Source organism: Thermobia domestica, chromosome 15, assembly GCF_964235325.1.
Source record: "Thermobia domestica chromosome 15, izTheDome1.hap1.1, whole genome shotgun sequence".
Taxonomy (NCBI): domain Eukaryota; kingdom Metazoa; phylum Arthropoda; class Insecta; order Zygentoma; family Lepismatidae; genus Thermobia; species Thermobia domestica.
Genome location: NC_137468.1, coordinates 78,820,143 through 78,837,610, shown reverse-complemented (window position 1 = coordinate 78,837,610; position 17,468 = coordinate 78,820,143). Strand labels below are relative to the sequence as shown.

The 17,468-nt window shown below is 34.7% G+C and overlaps 1 protein-coding gene across 1 annotated transcript in view; it reads right to left on the bottom strand.

Moving 5' to 3' along the window:
• The window catches only part of LOC145671539 (uncharacterized), a 936,709-nt gene that overhangs the window by 125,366 nt on the left and 793,875 nt on the right, over nucleotides 1-17,468 (bottom strand). Inside the window, exon 3 of the mRNA XM_081740728.1 lies at nucleotides 3,043-3,192. Coding sequence (XP_081596854.1) covers nucleotides 3,043-3,192 — 150 coding nt within the window. The remainder of the gene's footprint in view (nucleotides 1-3,042; nucleotides 3,193-17,468) is intronic.

The window sequence follows — 17,468 nt, the reverse complement described above, 5'->3', positions numbered from 1 at the left end:
ATTTTGCAGTGCGTACCATGTATTAGGGTGTTTCCTCACTTTGGACCACCCTGTATGTAAGGAGAGAGGGGAAAGAGAAGCTTAGAATGAATTTTCTGTCCCCTATTTGGAACCATGCTTCAGACCAGACTTTGTGAAACTAATTCTGGATGGCAATAAAATACTATAAGTTCTGACTACACAACTCAAAAGAGTTATTAAATTTGATGTACGTGAAATTATGTGTGTCGGCAACTAACTTAAAACCTATCAGGAAAACATAATTTCTTGTAAAAGTAACATTGCTTTTCTTGAGCTTATTGGCAGTGTTACGTGGAAAATTTATCACTGTTTCTGGGCACTTATAATCACCAGGCGAATAAATATTATTTATATTGATTTCTGGAACAGCGTTGGACGTCTTGTTCTATAAGCTTCTTAAGTTTTATATCGTACTTCCCTTTTTACTTACAGTTCTACACAGCATTTGTAGAATCAGAATAGTTAATCACCTTAGCATTTAATGGCGGAAGGCAAAATCACAATAAGAATAGTAATAATAATAACTGCTTTGATCATACAGCAACACATGTTAACAGAAAAGAGAATGTAAAATCTGAACAAGCTTTTTCTTTCTTTCTTTCTTTCTTGTTCTTTTTCTTTTTCTTTTTTTTGGTGCCTTTGTCAAACTAAAAGCATAATCTGTTAATAATAATGGCTTCTTCTGTAATTTTAAAACCAATCCTTTTCTTTGTAGACCCTACTCACATATTATGCAACTATACATATGACTAGAAAATGCTATAGCCAGGTTATAGTCGCCTAATGAAAGCTAACGTTTGCCTATACAATACTATTCGTCAATAACGTCAAAATAAGGAAATCTATTTTGGTGTATTTAAAAGTGGTGCGCTAAAGCATGTTTAAAATTCAGCAAGTGTTTCTCAGAACAGGCAATAAAAAATATATCACTATATACGTACGTGATACTGTACATTACGGAGATATATAGGGTGAACCAAAAGACACAACACATCTCGCAGGGTATAGAAGAAGAGGTGAACAGGACATCAATGAGAATGAGAAGCACATTGATATACTGGAAATAATTATCAACGTACTGTAGACATAGTTAAGGAGTCCGGTGCTATGATGACCACAAATACCGTATTTACGCGTGTATGCCGCGCCCCCGTGAAAGCCGCGCACCCCCAATTTCTGGAACGTTAAAATTAAAAAAAAAAACTCGTGTAAGCAGCGCACATCAATTTTCTCAAAAAAAAAAAAAAAAGGTACAATGTATTTTTCATCCTACTTTTAATCATTAAAATCGTTATACACAGAGACACTCCAACAATATTGTGATTATTAACAGAAATCACTCCAATGCCTAGCTTTCTTCGTCGCCGTCGTCTCCCGAGGAGCTGGAGCACGTATCACCATCGGACTGAATAAAGTCTTCGCTCCCATCGCTGGCATTGGAAATGCAGCATTTTTTAAAGCTGCGGACGACAAGATCCTCTGGAATTGAATTCCATGCTTCAATAATCCATTCGCAGAAAAGGTGAAGTGCAGGTTTCTTAATTCGGCCAGTTGGCGTAGTTTCGTGTACTGCAGTCGCCATCCATTCAGTGTACAGTCGCCGCAAGTGGTTCTTGAAAGGCCGGTTGATGCAAAGAGGAAAGATGAGTTGTAACTTGTCATTTTATATTAAAACTTTTCTACTCTTGTAAAATTACTCACAATATTCCAGTATTAGGTTAATAAAAACTCCCCGTGATTTTAAATGTTTGGTGGCTCAGTCAATTCTACATTTCCTCGTGTATGCCGCGCACCCTGTTTTTTGACTTCGTTTTTGTACAGAAAAGGTGCGCGGCATACACGGATAAATACGGTATACTCAAAACACCTGACATTGCTCGAATAGTATTGCAGCCTCGAACGATAAATTTCTCCAAATCCTGAACATCCCCGACAGACGTATAATAGACAAGAACTTTGAGATGGCCTCAAACATTAAATTCCGTCATATTTTCTCCATAATGGACGTCTTGTCTTCTAGTAAGTATATTATCGAACATCCTACACGTCTTCGGAACGGATATACAGGGTGTTTCAAAACAACTCCGACAACGTTTGGAAGGTAATTCTTGACAACAAGATAACTATGGAACTTAGCGTACTCGGGTCAAGATTTCAGTTAGGAACTAGTATGTGCCCTATCCAAACATTCATATTTCAGAATCCTGCAGTACTTTCACAACAATTTTTATAGAGGTGGGTATTTCAAATTATAGAGGTGAGTGCTCGTAGCCAAATTCCATTTATAACAATTATTGCCTGAATACCTTAGGATTCTGAAACTTGGATATTTGAGTTGGGTACATATTAGTTCCTAAGTGAAGTCTTGATTCGACTACTGTATGTACCACAGTTTTGGAGCTATGGACCCTCAAATTTCATTTTTTCGTATTTTTGGCAGCCTATAACTCCGAAAGGAATCATTTGTGCACCCAGGTTGGTCTATGCTTTTTGTCTTATCTTGGTGTCAGGAATCACCTCCTAAACGTTGTCGGTGTTGTTTTGAAACACACTGTATACGGATTTTGACAGATATTTTAAGGTAAATAAAACTGTTCTTTTGAATATATTTATCATCAATTAATACATCGTTCTGCACTTTGTCCAAACTCTTTCCTTTGTTTGTATCAAAAGTTACTAAGATGCCAAGGTGGAAAATTATTTTTGAAATAACGTGTATTTTCACAGTTCACGCTCAAGTCTTGATAGTCAGTTATACTCTTGCTGCTACGCATGTTATGTAACAAATCACACATTTTAAACTTTTATTCCAGGACCGAATAAAGCATTGGTCTTAGTTCAAAAGACCGTGAGATGATTACGTTAAATAATATGTTTTGAAGTAAAGGCACAATTTTTAGCTCTTACAACAAATGGGAAAATTTAATGATAGCACTAGAAAAATATTAAGTATTCTGTTGTGGAAAATAATCACTTTTACAATTGTACAAAATAAATAAATAAAATGCAATCAACACTTACATCTGCTGAGCTTATTATTAACAGCCGGTATTTCTTCCTCGGGAGGTTGTGGTGGAGCTGACAAGTCCTCGAAGTTAAGAATGTAAAGGCAAATATCGTCCACATCACTTTTTACTGGAGCTATCACCTCGCTGCATAAGAACTTTGTGCCTGAAATACAAGAGAAATAAGCATATTAACCTACGGTAGGTATATGAAAATAAAACTTCTAGATATAAACATTCCGTAACGTAACTTGTGTACCAGGGGCAAACGGGGCTTGTGTACCAGGCGCCGGATTGAGGGGTGCAAGATTAGGCAAATATTTATTTTCACTATAAGGCAAGGAAAGGAGTTTTAGCAAACTAAAGATCATTAAAAAAACTCAGAAACTTAGGACAACAACGATTCACCAACCTTAAGATCATATCCATAGAGCATAAGTTAGCTTCAAAGCTATCTTTTGAGAACATTACAAAAACCTTTGGAGCCAAAAGAACCAAGAAAGTTACATTTTAGTTGCATTATTTTGTGTTTTCATTTAACTTACATCGATTAAAGACATACCAAAATGACCGAGTATAATAATCGAGACAACAGCTTGACTTTTTGTCATAATTGAATATTCTATTCTAAATCAACAGACTGTTTATTCATTTTACACATATAAACATCCCGATATAATTAAAAAACATTGTGATTTGCTGTTATTATGATAAGACTATAAGAATATGTCAAGCATGCTACTCTAAGATTTTTTGGTAATCAAATATTAATTACTTTGGTGTTTTATCTTGTACTAAAAATTAAATTATGTATTGCAATTTTGCTTTACCACTTGAAGAAAAAATGAACTAGGAGAATTACTGTGTGATGCCAATATCACGTGTAGTCGGGGAACGTTTTGGTTTGGTTGGTCAGGGGGGGTGCTAAGGTGAGTTCTAGCCCCGAGCGATAACTACCTTAGTTGCGTCACTCTCAACATTATTTTTTTTTTAACTGATATCATTACGTGTCTGATATATTTCTTCTGCAGACGCCAAAATTGCGGACTAATTTCTTTGTAAATGACGTCAGACATACGACAGTGTTGTCAGAGGTACTGGTCTTATATGAAATTTCTTGTATACGTATATACGCATACAAGAAATTTCATACGTATACGCAGTGGCGTATTTACGATTTTGTTTCGGGAGGGGCTTTGCTAACTTTCGGGGGGACTTTGCCTGAAAATGTGAAAATTCTGCAAGATATTTCATATACTTTACTATAGTAAGTAAGATTTCGGGGGGGCTTAAGTCCGGAAGCCCCCCTCTAAATACGCCACTGCGTATACGTAAATACGTATATGTATTTCTTGTATAAGTTTTGGAGAATACAAAATGAATAAGTTGAGTCTAATTACACTGAAAGGATGAATGTGATAACAATCGTGTAGAAGTTGTTTTACGTAAGACTATTTAACACCAGTAGAAGTGCCGAATCTGCAAAACAGTGGAGTAGTTTGGGTTGTGTAGCTTGACAGAATTCTGAGACACGCTATACTTTTTCAACCTCCAGAACGTTTGACCCCGAATCACCTCTCGAGTTGAAAATAATAAAAAAAAACGGTTTCGTACACGATTAGATTTGATAAAGGTCTCTCTGTGTTCAAAATGTGATGGCATTAGGTTTATCCTTTCTATATGAATATCTTGTCGACAGACACACACACACATACTTTCTTTTACATATGTAAGGATAGGTTCAAACATTAGCCTTGGCCCCTAACTCAATGCCGCGTTCACAAAAGCTCTCCATAGACTTCTCTCCTTAGTTAATTGAATCCAGTTTCTACTTTGTAATCCTATTTCTGCGAGAGCCATCTTAATATTGTGCTCCCATCTGCGGCTAGGTCTTCCTAATAGTGGTTTTCCGATTGGACTTCCTGTTATAAAGTTTAAAACCAATCTTACTTTCTTCCATTCTGGCTACATGACCTGCCCACTTGAGCCTCCTAGAGTTGATGACCCTAACACAATGTTTTGTAAACGGAATAAATTATGCAGTTCCTCGTTATGAAGTTTTCGATAACTTATTTTACACACATTGTTTATTGTGATTATCGTGGATTCGATTGTTCTAGTATTTCTTGTAGCAAAAAATAACAGCAATGATCGCGATACGCCTGTAAACATATCATTGCATTAACATGAAGAATAGTTTTTGTCTCCATACATGATGAAAATAAGAAAAGCTACATTACTCTCCTCCCCCATTTCGACCCTAAAAAAGAAAAAGACATGAATAATGATGTATTTGCAGAGTGTGTCCTTAAAACCGGAAAAAGAAAACAACAACGTAATTCAAGCCATAAATAAAATATCAGGAAGCTGCATGAGAGGACAGTTAGTTGTAAATGGTATTAGCAGAAGCAGAGACTGCATAATGTATATATTTTCCACATAGCGCCTTGTATGCCAAGAACACGAAAGCCTGGAATATGTCCAGAAACGCCCCAAAAGCACATCGATGCAATGCTTAAGTGTGCCAGAATATACGCATGAACTCAGTATGTACGTCTGCAAACAATATTACAGATTGTGGGTTTGTACGATATCTATCCTATATTGATGACTTATCATCAAGACATTAGATGTTGTCAATATTTTATAAATTTTTTGTTGTCATCACGATTGTTACGCTTATTCTTCTGACCTCGTTTCAATCCTTTTAAGAAACTCTCACATTTTTATGTTCGACATATTGTCTATAACTGAATTTCTTTAAAAAAAAAAAAAAAAAAAACTGAGAAGAACAAGCAAATTAAGTAATATAAAACTTTTACAATTTAAAGTAGGTGATGCTCTTTTAAATGGCTTAATTTTCTTTTCTCAATAATAAATTAATCAATTTGGTTGCGGATTTCGAAAACGCATACAGAGTTACTTTCTTTCTATGTAATACATACACACATATAATATATTCAAATTGGTATCATTTTTCCGATGCACTGAGAAAAATCTTTTCCCCTAATTGCGGCATATTGTGCAAATATAAAGTATCCATATGTTTCATACAGAAATCTGTACGAAGCATATGTTACATAGGTACTGTCTTTTCTCGCTGAGATGTTATATCATGCCACTGCAGGATGTCTGACATCTAACATTTTTCCGTATATTACATACGTATACGTATGTTATATGCGTCAGCTATATGTTATATACGTCCATCGGTATGTGAAATCCTTATCGCATATATAATATTCTTTTCTTCATACGAAAAGTATGTATAGATGGAAAACTTGTACGGAAAGTATTAGAAAATATACGTTTTCAGTTTGTTGCACGATGTTACATATGGTCCTACGTTAAGTCCAAAAACTACATGATTTACACATGTATACTACGTTCTTACGTACACCACGTACATTTTTTGTCTGTGTGTTATTGATAATTTCCAAATCTTGAAGTGAGAAAGCTAAAGGAGAGATATGACTAATGAAAGTGAATGACTGTGAAATAATTTCTGGAATGACACCGTGGAAGTTAGAGGGAGAACCAGAAAAAAAAAAAAAAACAGACACGATGTTGTCCACTGCAAACTCACAGAGCCTGGGATTGAACTAGAGACAGCTCGCAGCAGAATTCAGCGCTATACCACTATGGCACCGTACCTCCCTTGTGTGAAAGTAATATTGCAGCAAATAAGATCATATAAATATATTCTTTAGGGATGGCTTTTTTTTTTTTAATGGTATTTCGGTTTTCTGAAATTTCATTTTTCGATTTCTCGTTGTTCGTTTTTTCGAAATTTTTTCCATTTTTCGAAAAAAAAGTCGTTTTTCGAATATTTTTCCTTTTTCGTTCCTCGAAAAATTTTTCGTTTTTCATTTTTGGTTTTCGAAAAATTCAGTTTCCGAAAAGGTATTTTTCGAAAAAAAAAAAATGTGGCCATTCCTGATATTCTTTGCCTTTATGGACCATTTCCTGAAAGTATGAAACCAAAACATGATACCTACGGGAGTGAGTAAAAAAAAACAGCTGAAACGAACCGGAACAGATAATGCGGTTCTGTAATTCTGCTCTATTCTAGGCGAGAAAGGGTGGTGAAGAATGGCCTATATTGTGTGAGAGTTATTTGATTTTGCATAATATCCTGTATTTTCTAACCTCTTTAACCTCGAATCACCTCTCAAACGTTGTCGGTATTGTTTTGAAACACCCTATATATATATAGGGTGTTTCAAAACAACACCGACAACGTTTGAGAGGTGATTCCTGACACCAAATAAGACAAAAAGTATAGACCAACTTGGGTGCACGGATGCTTCCTTTCGAAGTTATATGCTGCCGAAAACATGAAAAAATGAACTTTAAAGGTACATAGCTCCAAAACTATGGGGTCTATCGTAGTCGGGTGAAGACTTTACTAAGGAACTAATATGTGCTCTATCCAAAAATACATGTTTCAGAATCCTAAGGTAAGTATTACTTACGCAACAATTTTTGCACAGGCAGTTTGGTTCCGGGCATATAATCTAAAGTACTCATTAACTACCTCTATAAAAATTGTTGCGGAAGTACTGCAGGATTCTGAAGCATGCATTTACAGATATGATTTCCTTCTCAAGCCGCATCTGGCGTCTGATAATGATTTGTCTATCTCGGGAAACATTGACTAATGTTTTTCATTGTGCTCATACAACCCCTTTATCTATTTATAGTTTTTATACTATGTGTCATGTAACATTAAAATCGTGTTTGGAATCTATGACTTATGTGAACTATTCATGAAATTTCTCGTCTCCTTTCGAATTAAAAAAAAACACTTCTCCTTTCACCTTTTGTCTGATTTTCTCGTCTCGTTAGCAAAACTATTTGGGAGATAATCACAGGACCAGTTTTGAAGATACAATAGAAGCCATGACTTCCATAACCACACTAGTCCAGCTGAAGAGATATTGAGAAAATCAATGAAAACTTAATATTTCTTGGAAACGTGAACTTGGAAATCAGATTGTTTTCATACATAACAAATGACATGCTGAATAACAAATGTCACAAGTATTAAAATAACGGGTATTAAAAGTAATTTGTCTGTAATAAAATAGTGAAAATATTGGACTTGTGTTAGTATGAAACTCATTCGTCCCTTACATTGCTTCTACATTGCTACAGATTTAGAAAGGGAATGTACTGATGCTTAAGCAATAATGTCTGGAAGAAAAATAACAAACAGTCACTGTGCATAAATGCAATCTCTATTTTCACAATAATGTAATTCAACAAATAACACATTTAGTTTACTTATATTTTTCCTTCACTTAAATCAGAATCTCACACTTCACTTACTGGTTTCTCAGTACTGGGAGTCAGATCTTTATCATACTGCTGCAGAAGTATCTGAAAGTAAGGTTGCTCTGCAGGTAAAATTGAGGACAGATATTGTTCAATATTCTTGGCCTTTGCAGCTTTGCATGTTTGCTTTCCAGAAAAACACAGTTCCATGAACTTGTGTACTAATAAAACTCAACATGTCAGTAACATGCGGAAGATACGGGAACCTGTACTCTTTTAATGTCAATCGATAGAGCTCACTGTCAGTTAGACGATTACAACGATATAAATAACTTATATAGTGCCAAAAAATGGACTTGTGCTGTTATGAAACGCGCGGCTTCAATTATTGCCCCAGCCCCATACATCCCATTCAATCAAAGGTGGAAATCCTGCAGAGATTTCCATTATTCTTAAAATTTCCATAGCGAGCTTCAATGTCCTGGGATATGTACAGTACGTGACATAGGGTAACGTCCAAAGGATGTCCGTGGACAGTTATATACTGTCGTCACACGAGGACCAGAGGAACGTAACTCCAAAAATGCGGTTTTTGGTTTCTTCATGTTTGGACATAATTTTGTAAGCCCGACTTGGTGTAAATGGAACGTAACGCCATCTGTTCTCCTTGTCGATCATCTGCTGTAATGTAGCTCAATTACCATCTTATTAAAAACACATCTTTCTAAGAAAATAATATTTTTGTCCTCTCGCCTGTAAACCTATGAAAATGGAGTTACGTTCCTCTGGTTCTCACGCGACGCTATGTGACTGAAAAAATGGAGAAGGAACGCCAGACAGAAGAAGATTTCAGTTAAGTACGGGAAGAATGAGGAAATATGCATCAACGCATTCAATCAGCCATCCCCCTCACTAGTAACCTTGTCAAACACGAGAAGGAAAGAGCCTATCTTTCATCATTTCTTAGTTTCTTGGTCGTGGAAGCTGCTACGCTTTGTTACTCAACAGGGCAACGTGCCAAATACGAGCCTCGTACGTCGAATTATGTGTATGTGTTTTGTGGTGCGTATAGTCTATAAAGTCACTATAAATTGTTTTCATTATATGGTACGAAAACTACATAATAAAATTCAATGTAATAAAAAGTATGAAAAGATTGATACTTAAACAGAATTGCAGTTTTAAAAAAAGTTTTTTGAAAGCCAGGAATAATTCCACAGACATGTTCCTTCTCTTTTCTAAACAAGACCAAGACAGAATTAGTTTGTACAGTCAGCGACAAAAGCTCTTTTCGTTTGATAAAATTTATTTTGGGAATAACAGTGGAACATACACATGAAAGTTCTAGCACAATACAGGATACAGAAAAGTACAACATGTCCGAAAAAATGTTAAAAGTTAAAGAAAACTTATAAAGCTGATGAAATTACTAGTTTTTTTTTCTGTACAAAGAATCTCGTGATGCTAGATTTTTGTCTCATAATCATTTCGCCCACGTTTGCCCCATACAGGCAATGTTAAAAATTACTACAGTTCAGCTATTAATATATCACTTTATAATTTGAAAGATAGTGTTCTGCTTGACCAGCAGAAATAAATACAAGTAATTTAGACATTTGGAAGAAAAGTGATCGTCGAGATATGCAGAATGTCGAGATATTGAGAGTCGAGTTAACAGGATTCTACTATAATAATAATAATAATAATAATAATAATAATAATAATAATAATAATAATAATAATAATAATAATAATAATAATAATAATAATAATTGTAGTCCTATGAATAACTACCCTCCAAATTAGTACCTCGAAAAAAATTAAATTAGCACATTCAGAAGCATAAACATTAAACAAAGAAAATAAAGAAATTAAAAGTCGCTTACAAATTAAAGCTTAGAACCAATCACAATGTACAATTTGATTTCTTATCATATATACTGTTTCGTGTACATTGATCAAGCACAATCATTACACGTAATAGATTCCATTTGATACTTTCATAGGATTTTTAAAATATAATAGTTTCTCAGTAACTTACCTAAAATAGACGTACCTATACCTATTAAATATGTTATTCTTTGTCTTGTTCTAACATTAAGAGCTTTCAATAAAGTCTTCAACTATGCAGGCCTAAGTGCTGGACAATTTAGTAATTTAAAAGTTTTACACTAGTATCTGAATATGAAATAGACGTCTAGTTTTTTTTAGTAATAATAATAGCTAACTAACTAACTCTATGGCCTATGGAACCCGAAGGTTCAATGCCGTGTTCACATAAGCTCTCCACTGACTTCTATCCTTAGCCAACTGGATTCAGTTTCTACTTTTGTATTTCTACTTCTATATTTCTATTTCTGGGAAAGCCATCTTAATATTGTCCTCCCATCTGCACCAATATCTTCCTAATGGTCGTTTTCCGATTGGTCTTCCAGTTAAGATTTTGAAAGCGTTCCTATTTTCTTGCATCCTGGCTATATGACCTGCCCACCTGAGCCTCCTAGATTTGATGACATTAACAATGTTTGGTGAACCGTGTAAATTATATAGTTTCTCGTTATGAAGTTTTCGCCATTTCCCATTCCCCTTTCCTCTTGGGTCCGAATAATAATAATAATAATAATAATAATAATAATAATAATAATAATAATAATAATAATAATAATAATAATAATAATAATAAGAAGAAGAAGAAGAAGAAGAAGAAGAAGGCAACCATAAAACTCAGAACCGAGGATGGACTGTTTCCAGCGATTGCATGAACTCGTTTTGACTAATAGTACAGTACAATTAGGTTTGAACACGGATATTCAAAAAACAAGCTGAATCGTTTTCTAAAATAATCATGATACTCTATTCAGTAACTCAGAGAAAGTCCCAGAAAATCCCGCGTCGGGTTTGGCCACTATGGCCGCCATATTGGATAGCCTATTTCCACCGCCGAAAGTTTTCGTGGAAACCATAGCATTAAATTTAACTGACTATAACACAGGTTGTAAACACGGCACAGATATAAACTATACCTTATTGAAAATATATTTTACTAGTTGTTCTAATTGTGTGAAAATTGAGGAAGTTTACCTTTTCCCTAGAGGGAGAAAAGGGAAATTTCACAAAATTTCTCAGAATAAAAGTGAAAAATTTTGTTTTTGGATTCTTATTACAATATTGTAGAGAGAAGAAACATAAAAGCGAATTATTGGCTAAAACGTTAAAAATACACAATATTAACACCTTATAAAGATAGAATTTTAAAATTAGATTCACGTAAGCCGTTAAATTCCCTCTTGTCCAAATATTGTAAAATTTTCACCTGTGCATCCACAAGTTTTGAGTGAAGTTATCAATGGATAGGCATTTGAAAAGGTTTCAATATCTCCTACAAACCCCAATGTTGACTGTTTTGGAAGGAAAAATGGAAAAATCGAAAAATTTGAGGGATTTTTGAAAGATTTGCTCTAATCTTAGCAAGCCAGATTAGTCGAAAGAATTAGATATGCATACAAAATTGTTGAAAAAATTATGTTTAGTAACGTACAAAAATTTGTAATGTTTGAGCTAGGAAAAGGCCTAAAATCTAATTCTTTATTATATAAATGTTTCAATCTTAGATAATTTTCATTTGAAAGTAACTTATTTTTACTTCAATATATTTCAGATAAGGATATTTGGCATCTTGGAATGTCTCTTCTTTGATATCCTTTTCGGGAACTAGCAAATCTCCATCCACTTTGACTTCATCTTCTATGTTCCTGTTCGTACATCCATGCCATGCGCGTACATACATATGGTACATACCTTCCTTCTCATACATTTTAACATACCTTCCTTCTCAAAACTTCCTTCACAGTCGTCGGTGCAGGAACAGGAGATAAGATGCAGTAGGTCTTCAGGAACAGCGGACTTCGAATCGAATGAACCCATTTAGCAACAGTTGAAGAAAAATTCCTCCCTCGCCGGGTCAGACACTACTTTTCATAGCTCTCATCAAAGCCTGTTCAATTGTTAGGTTACTCCAAATTCCGCACCAAAACTTCTCACTTTGTCTAATTGTGAAGTTGCTTTGTTTTACAAAATTCTGGAATTCTTGTTTTGATAAAATAGATTCTAGTTTTTGTGGATAATTAGCTGAATTGATGATGCTAATGATGTAGTGTTCTGCCTGAATGCAGGTCTTTGACCTGAAGGTCCTAGGGCGAGGTAAACCCATTGTGATGATGATGAATAAAGTATGTGCAGCTATTTAAAAATTTAATCAATATTGCAACCACTAAAAAAAGTCCCAACCTGGGAGTGGATAGACTTTCTGACTAAAGAAGAACTAACCAATGATTGCAGATACATGTTAGTTTCTTCCGACTGTTCCTATGTGCGAGGAATATATATACCTACACACTGATAACTTCACGCAAAACTTGTGGTTCCAAAGGTGAAAACCTTACAATGTGGGTCAAAGGGAAATTTAATGCATTATATGGATCTTAAAAATCCCAGTTTTTGGAAGATATTAGTGTCATGTATTTTTAATGTTTTACTAAGAAGGTTGTAACCAATAATTTTGTACATATTTTATGTTTCTTCTCCCTACAATGTTGTAATAAAGTTCCAAAACCTCAATTTTTCACTTTTGTTCTGAGAAATTTTGTAGAATTTTCCATTTTTCCCTTTCGGGAAAATGTAAATTTCCTCATTTTTCACACAATAAGAAAAACTATTTAAGTATGTTTTCAATGAGGTATGGTTTACATATCTGCTGTGTTTACAACCTGTATTGTAATCAGTTAAAGCGAATGCTAAGGTTTCGACGAAAACTTTTAGCCTTGGAAATAGGCTACTCAATATGGCAGTCATAGTAACTAAACCCGACGCGGAATTTATAGAGACTTTCTCTGAGTTACTGAATAGAGTATTATGAACATTTTACAAAAGGTATCGGCTTTTTTTTTTTTTTTTTTTTTTTTTTTTTGAATGTTCGGATTTTGCCCTTCTTTGGTCTAATTGCACTAAACTATAAAGAAAGCAATCGATATAGAAATTCGGCACTTCTGGTCAGCCATTGCCGGTACACTGAGTTGTTATGTACGTTACATATGCGCAATCACTGGAAGTACCTCACCTCCAGAAAGGAAATTAAGTACCTGTACGGGAAGTAGGTGACCAGAACCATCCACTTCCAGTATCGATTGCTTTCTTTCGTCAAGACAAGTTGATTGAAATACAGGTATCATTTGTGCAATCGCTGGAAATACCTCATTCCCGGAAACTAAATTATTCTCCATATGCCTACCGATTTCCGTTAGAAATAACGTTTAATACTACAAACTTGCAATAAAAACTAAAATTAAATCATAACGAAATAATTAAATCATAACGAAATATAATATTAGAATATGGTGCATCAAGGATAATCTGTTAAAATAATCCACCAACAAACTAAAAATCCACCAACAAACTAAATTTTAACTAGTGAAAACATTAGTAACAAAATTAGAAAGGAAAGGAAAGGCAGAAAGTATTCGCGGAACAGAAGAATGTAGCATTAAGGAGTCACAAGAGCAAAATAAACTTAAGAAAATATGCAATGATTAAAACATAAAACATTAAAAGCAATACCCTTGATGAAAGAGATTTAGAACGAGCTATAACGTATTTAATTTACTCGTACCCTTCCTTAGTTTCGAGATTTCTGCTCTCTATGAATCTTATATGCTGATGCTTAGAACCAATCCATAGATTGCGACCAAAGCCGTAACGATCGGCGGGGTCCAGAAGCCCCACACATTCTATTTAAAGCTCATATTACCTATTATCACGAACGTATGCAAGGACTGGATCCTGCGGGGCCAGATCCTATCCCTGAAATGCCGATTTTTCTGTAAATTTAGCCTAATTTTACAGGGATTTTTACGAATTTTCATATAATTTTGTCTTCATATTGAATTGGACCCCCTACTCCAGCTAAAAATATTTTTGTTCGATCTTTCGTCATTTGCGTAATAAATGTCCATAAATTCTTCCTTTTAATATTTGTCTTATTAATTGGGAAGAAACGTGACTTTATGACTACATTAAACAACCTCCCCTAGATTAAAGATAGAGGTTTTGAGAAGAAAGATTTCTTAACATGACTACACAATCATTGTACCTCGTGATAAATCATTAGATAAAAACTGTAACATCGGGCATTTCAAATCAAACATAGCTATAATAGCTATGCTTAATAATATGTCTGTTGTTAATAGGTATTTATGTGTTTAGTTTGTTTCGATGGTATTACTGTATATGTGTGTTTAATATGATCAAATAAAGAATGAATTAAAAGAAATTAATCCTCATCACTATTTTCGTCCACTACTGGAACAATTTCGGTTTTCGTGAACATTTTACTGAGTATTTCAGCTGGTCGAATGATATTCGATAAATATCTCGCATATGATAAATAATACACAATAGCAGCAACGTGAGATCAGCAGTCAACAGTTCTGTTCACGAAAACCGAATTTGTTCCAGTAGTGGACGAAAACAGTGATGAGAATTAATTTCTTTTAATTCATTCTTTATTTGATCATATTAAACACACATATACAGTAATACAATCGAAACAAACTAAACACATAAATATCTATTAATAACAGACATATTATTAACCAACTGTTACAAAACAAGAACAATTACTAAACAAAGCTCTATATGTATCACAGAACATTGATTATGTGCAAAATTAACACAAAGTACGGGAATGTATAATTTCAGTTGATGTACAGCAGTGGCGTAGCCAAGGGAAGTGCGAACAGGATCGAGAACCCCGTTCATCCTCAGAGACCAATTACCATTAAGACAAAAAAAAAAAAATACTTGTTATCATAAGATTCCAATGTTATAACAACTTCATCCCCCCATTCAAAGGTATTGGTTATCCTAGTGATGTATAATGTGTATCATACGTATACCACATAGATGCTGACCTATGTACATTTGTCTTTTTTCACTATGAGGTACACTTGCAAACAAAATGAAAACAATATATGTTGTTAGGGACCCTCTCAAGACAAAACTGGCAAAAAAATTGTGGGTGTCCCAGTTAGTCTTCCACTAAAACAATTTTTGACCAATTTTCAACCCCCCAAAAATATTTTCCGACTATTCTCTTGTTGACAACACCTAACATCTTTTTTTTTAAATGCAAATCGGTTGAGCCGCTCAAGAGAAAAAAAAATCAATTTTCCTTCCCCCCTTCAAACACCCCTCCAAAAGCGCTTGGGGGGCTGAAACGTTTGGAAACTGAGTTTCTCATAAACGTTAATCGATACTGTAAATTTGGTGCAGATATGCTTGTGGGCAGTTTTCACATGTTTATTCCGCTAGGCCCTTTCAAAGAAAAGCGAAAAATAATTCACTCGTTAAATAAATGCGCTAAAAAGAAGCTAGCGCACACATTCAACAATGTCACTTTAAATTTCATTTTACTTCTAGAAGTTAAATTTTATGACACTAAATTAATAGAAACAATCTACGTATATAATTTCTTGGATTTTAGGTACGACATGTAATATTCACTGACATTAAAAAAAGTTGTGAATGAAAAATTCTCTCTTCACAGGATTGAATGTCACAGGATTGATTCTGTCATTATGTTCCATAGATGACAGAATCAACTTGAAATTGTTAGTTTTTTCCTCTTCCTTCGATTTACAGGAAACAAATGCTATATGTGATCAAGAAATTCTAAAAATAAAAAAAGTGGTTATTTTTGCCCAAAATATACACATTTCTTTGGTAAATTGAACAGTTTGGTGTATCTGAATTTTTGCCACAAGCAAGTTTTCTGACTTCTGTATGATTAGAAGTTAAATCAATCAATCTGTCAAAATTCAAATTCCATTTGTTTGCAACGAATTTATATTTGATGTTCAATAGTCTCCATAGGTTTCCGAAAATCGAAATTGGAATTAATAAAGTTAGTTTTCGTAAATAAACCGTATATTTTTTAAATGAATACCTACAGTATGTCTAGGCCGAGAGAGAGGCTAGATCAGGTAGTGCCCATTCTAAATTACTTTATGCTCTTCAGAAACAGAACGTTACAGAGAATTCTTAAGTTGAAACTAGATATGAAATTTTTGCCGTTTTATTTACGAAATTAAATTCAACGTAGCAGCGCATTTGACTTATTTCTACGTTAAATGATAGACCCTATGTGTCTTGGTAGATGCACCAATCATCTCCAATTGACCTTTTCTCATTCTAAGAACTTGGAATTAGGTCACTCTATCATTGCGGTATGACAAGCATCAGATGCCAGGATCTGACGCGTAGGTGTGCGGCCAGATGCATTTCTAAAATATAGTTTCATCAAGGTAAACAACGCCACTACGAATTCAAGTAAATTATAGATTGAAACTGCAGCTACGGAGTGACTAGAAGGATTTAGCAATCACCATGACCAGCTTAATCTCCCCTCCCCTCGATGCCACTAAAACTTGGTTGTTTGTTGAGATAAAACTCAGGTGGAGAAAAACATTGAACCTTTTGCGCACAAGATGGCGATAGTGTCCCAAATCTCACAAGGAACGGACATGAACCTGTCATCCGGACATCTAAATCAAACCTACTCCATTCGATAGATATAATGAAGATATGTTTATGCACAAATAAGTAGGTGCCATGGACAACCGAATAAGCCCCTAGGGCCCACTAACCCTGTTAGCATAAAGAAAATCGTAAACTCGCAGTGAAATAGCTATTGCATCAATACTGTTCATTGGAAAATCATTATTTATAGTTCATTCTCTTCAGCATGAAATAAGCTTTCCAGAGGTGCTATGTATTGGGCCCATAACGTACTTGAACAGGGAAAATTGGGAGGGGGAAAAATAGGTATGAGGGAAAAGCGTGTATTGGTATACAAGCTTTTCCCTCATATTTATTCCGTATATCAATACAAAACTTGGTACAATCATTTCTTATCCTCTATAGTATTTGTCGAGATACATTTGGATTGTGTGCTTTTACCCGGGTCACTCCAGACGAGCCCAAAGTTGATGTGACATGTGAGGGATTTCTGGAGGGAATTTTCCCAACATTCTTCCAATTTTCCCTGTTCAGGTACGTTATGGGCCCCAATACATAACACCTCTGGAAAGCCTGTTTCATGCTAAAGAGAAA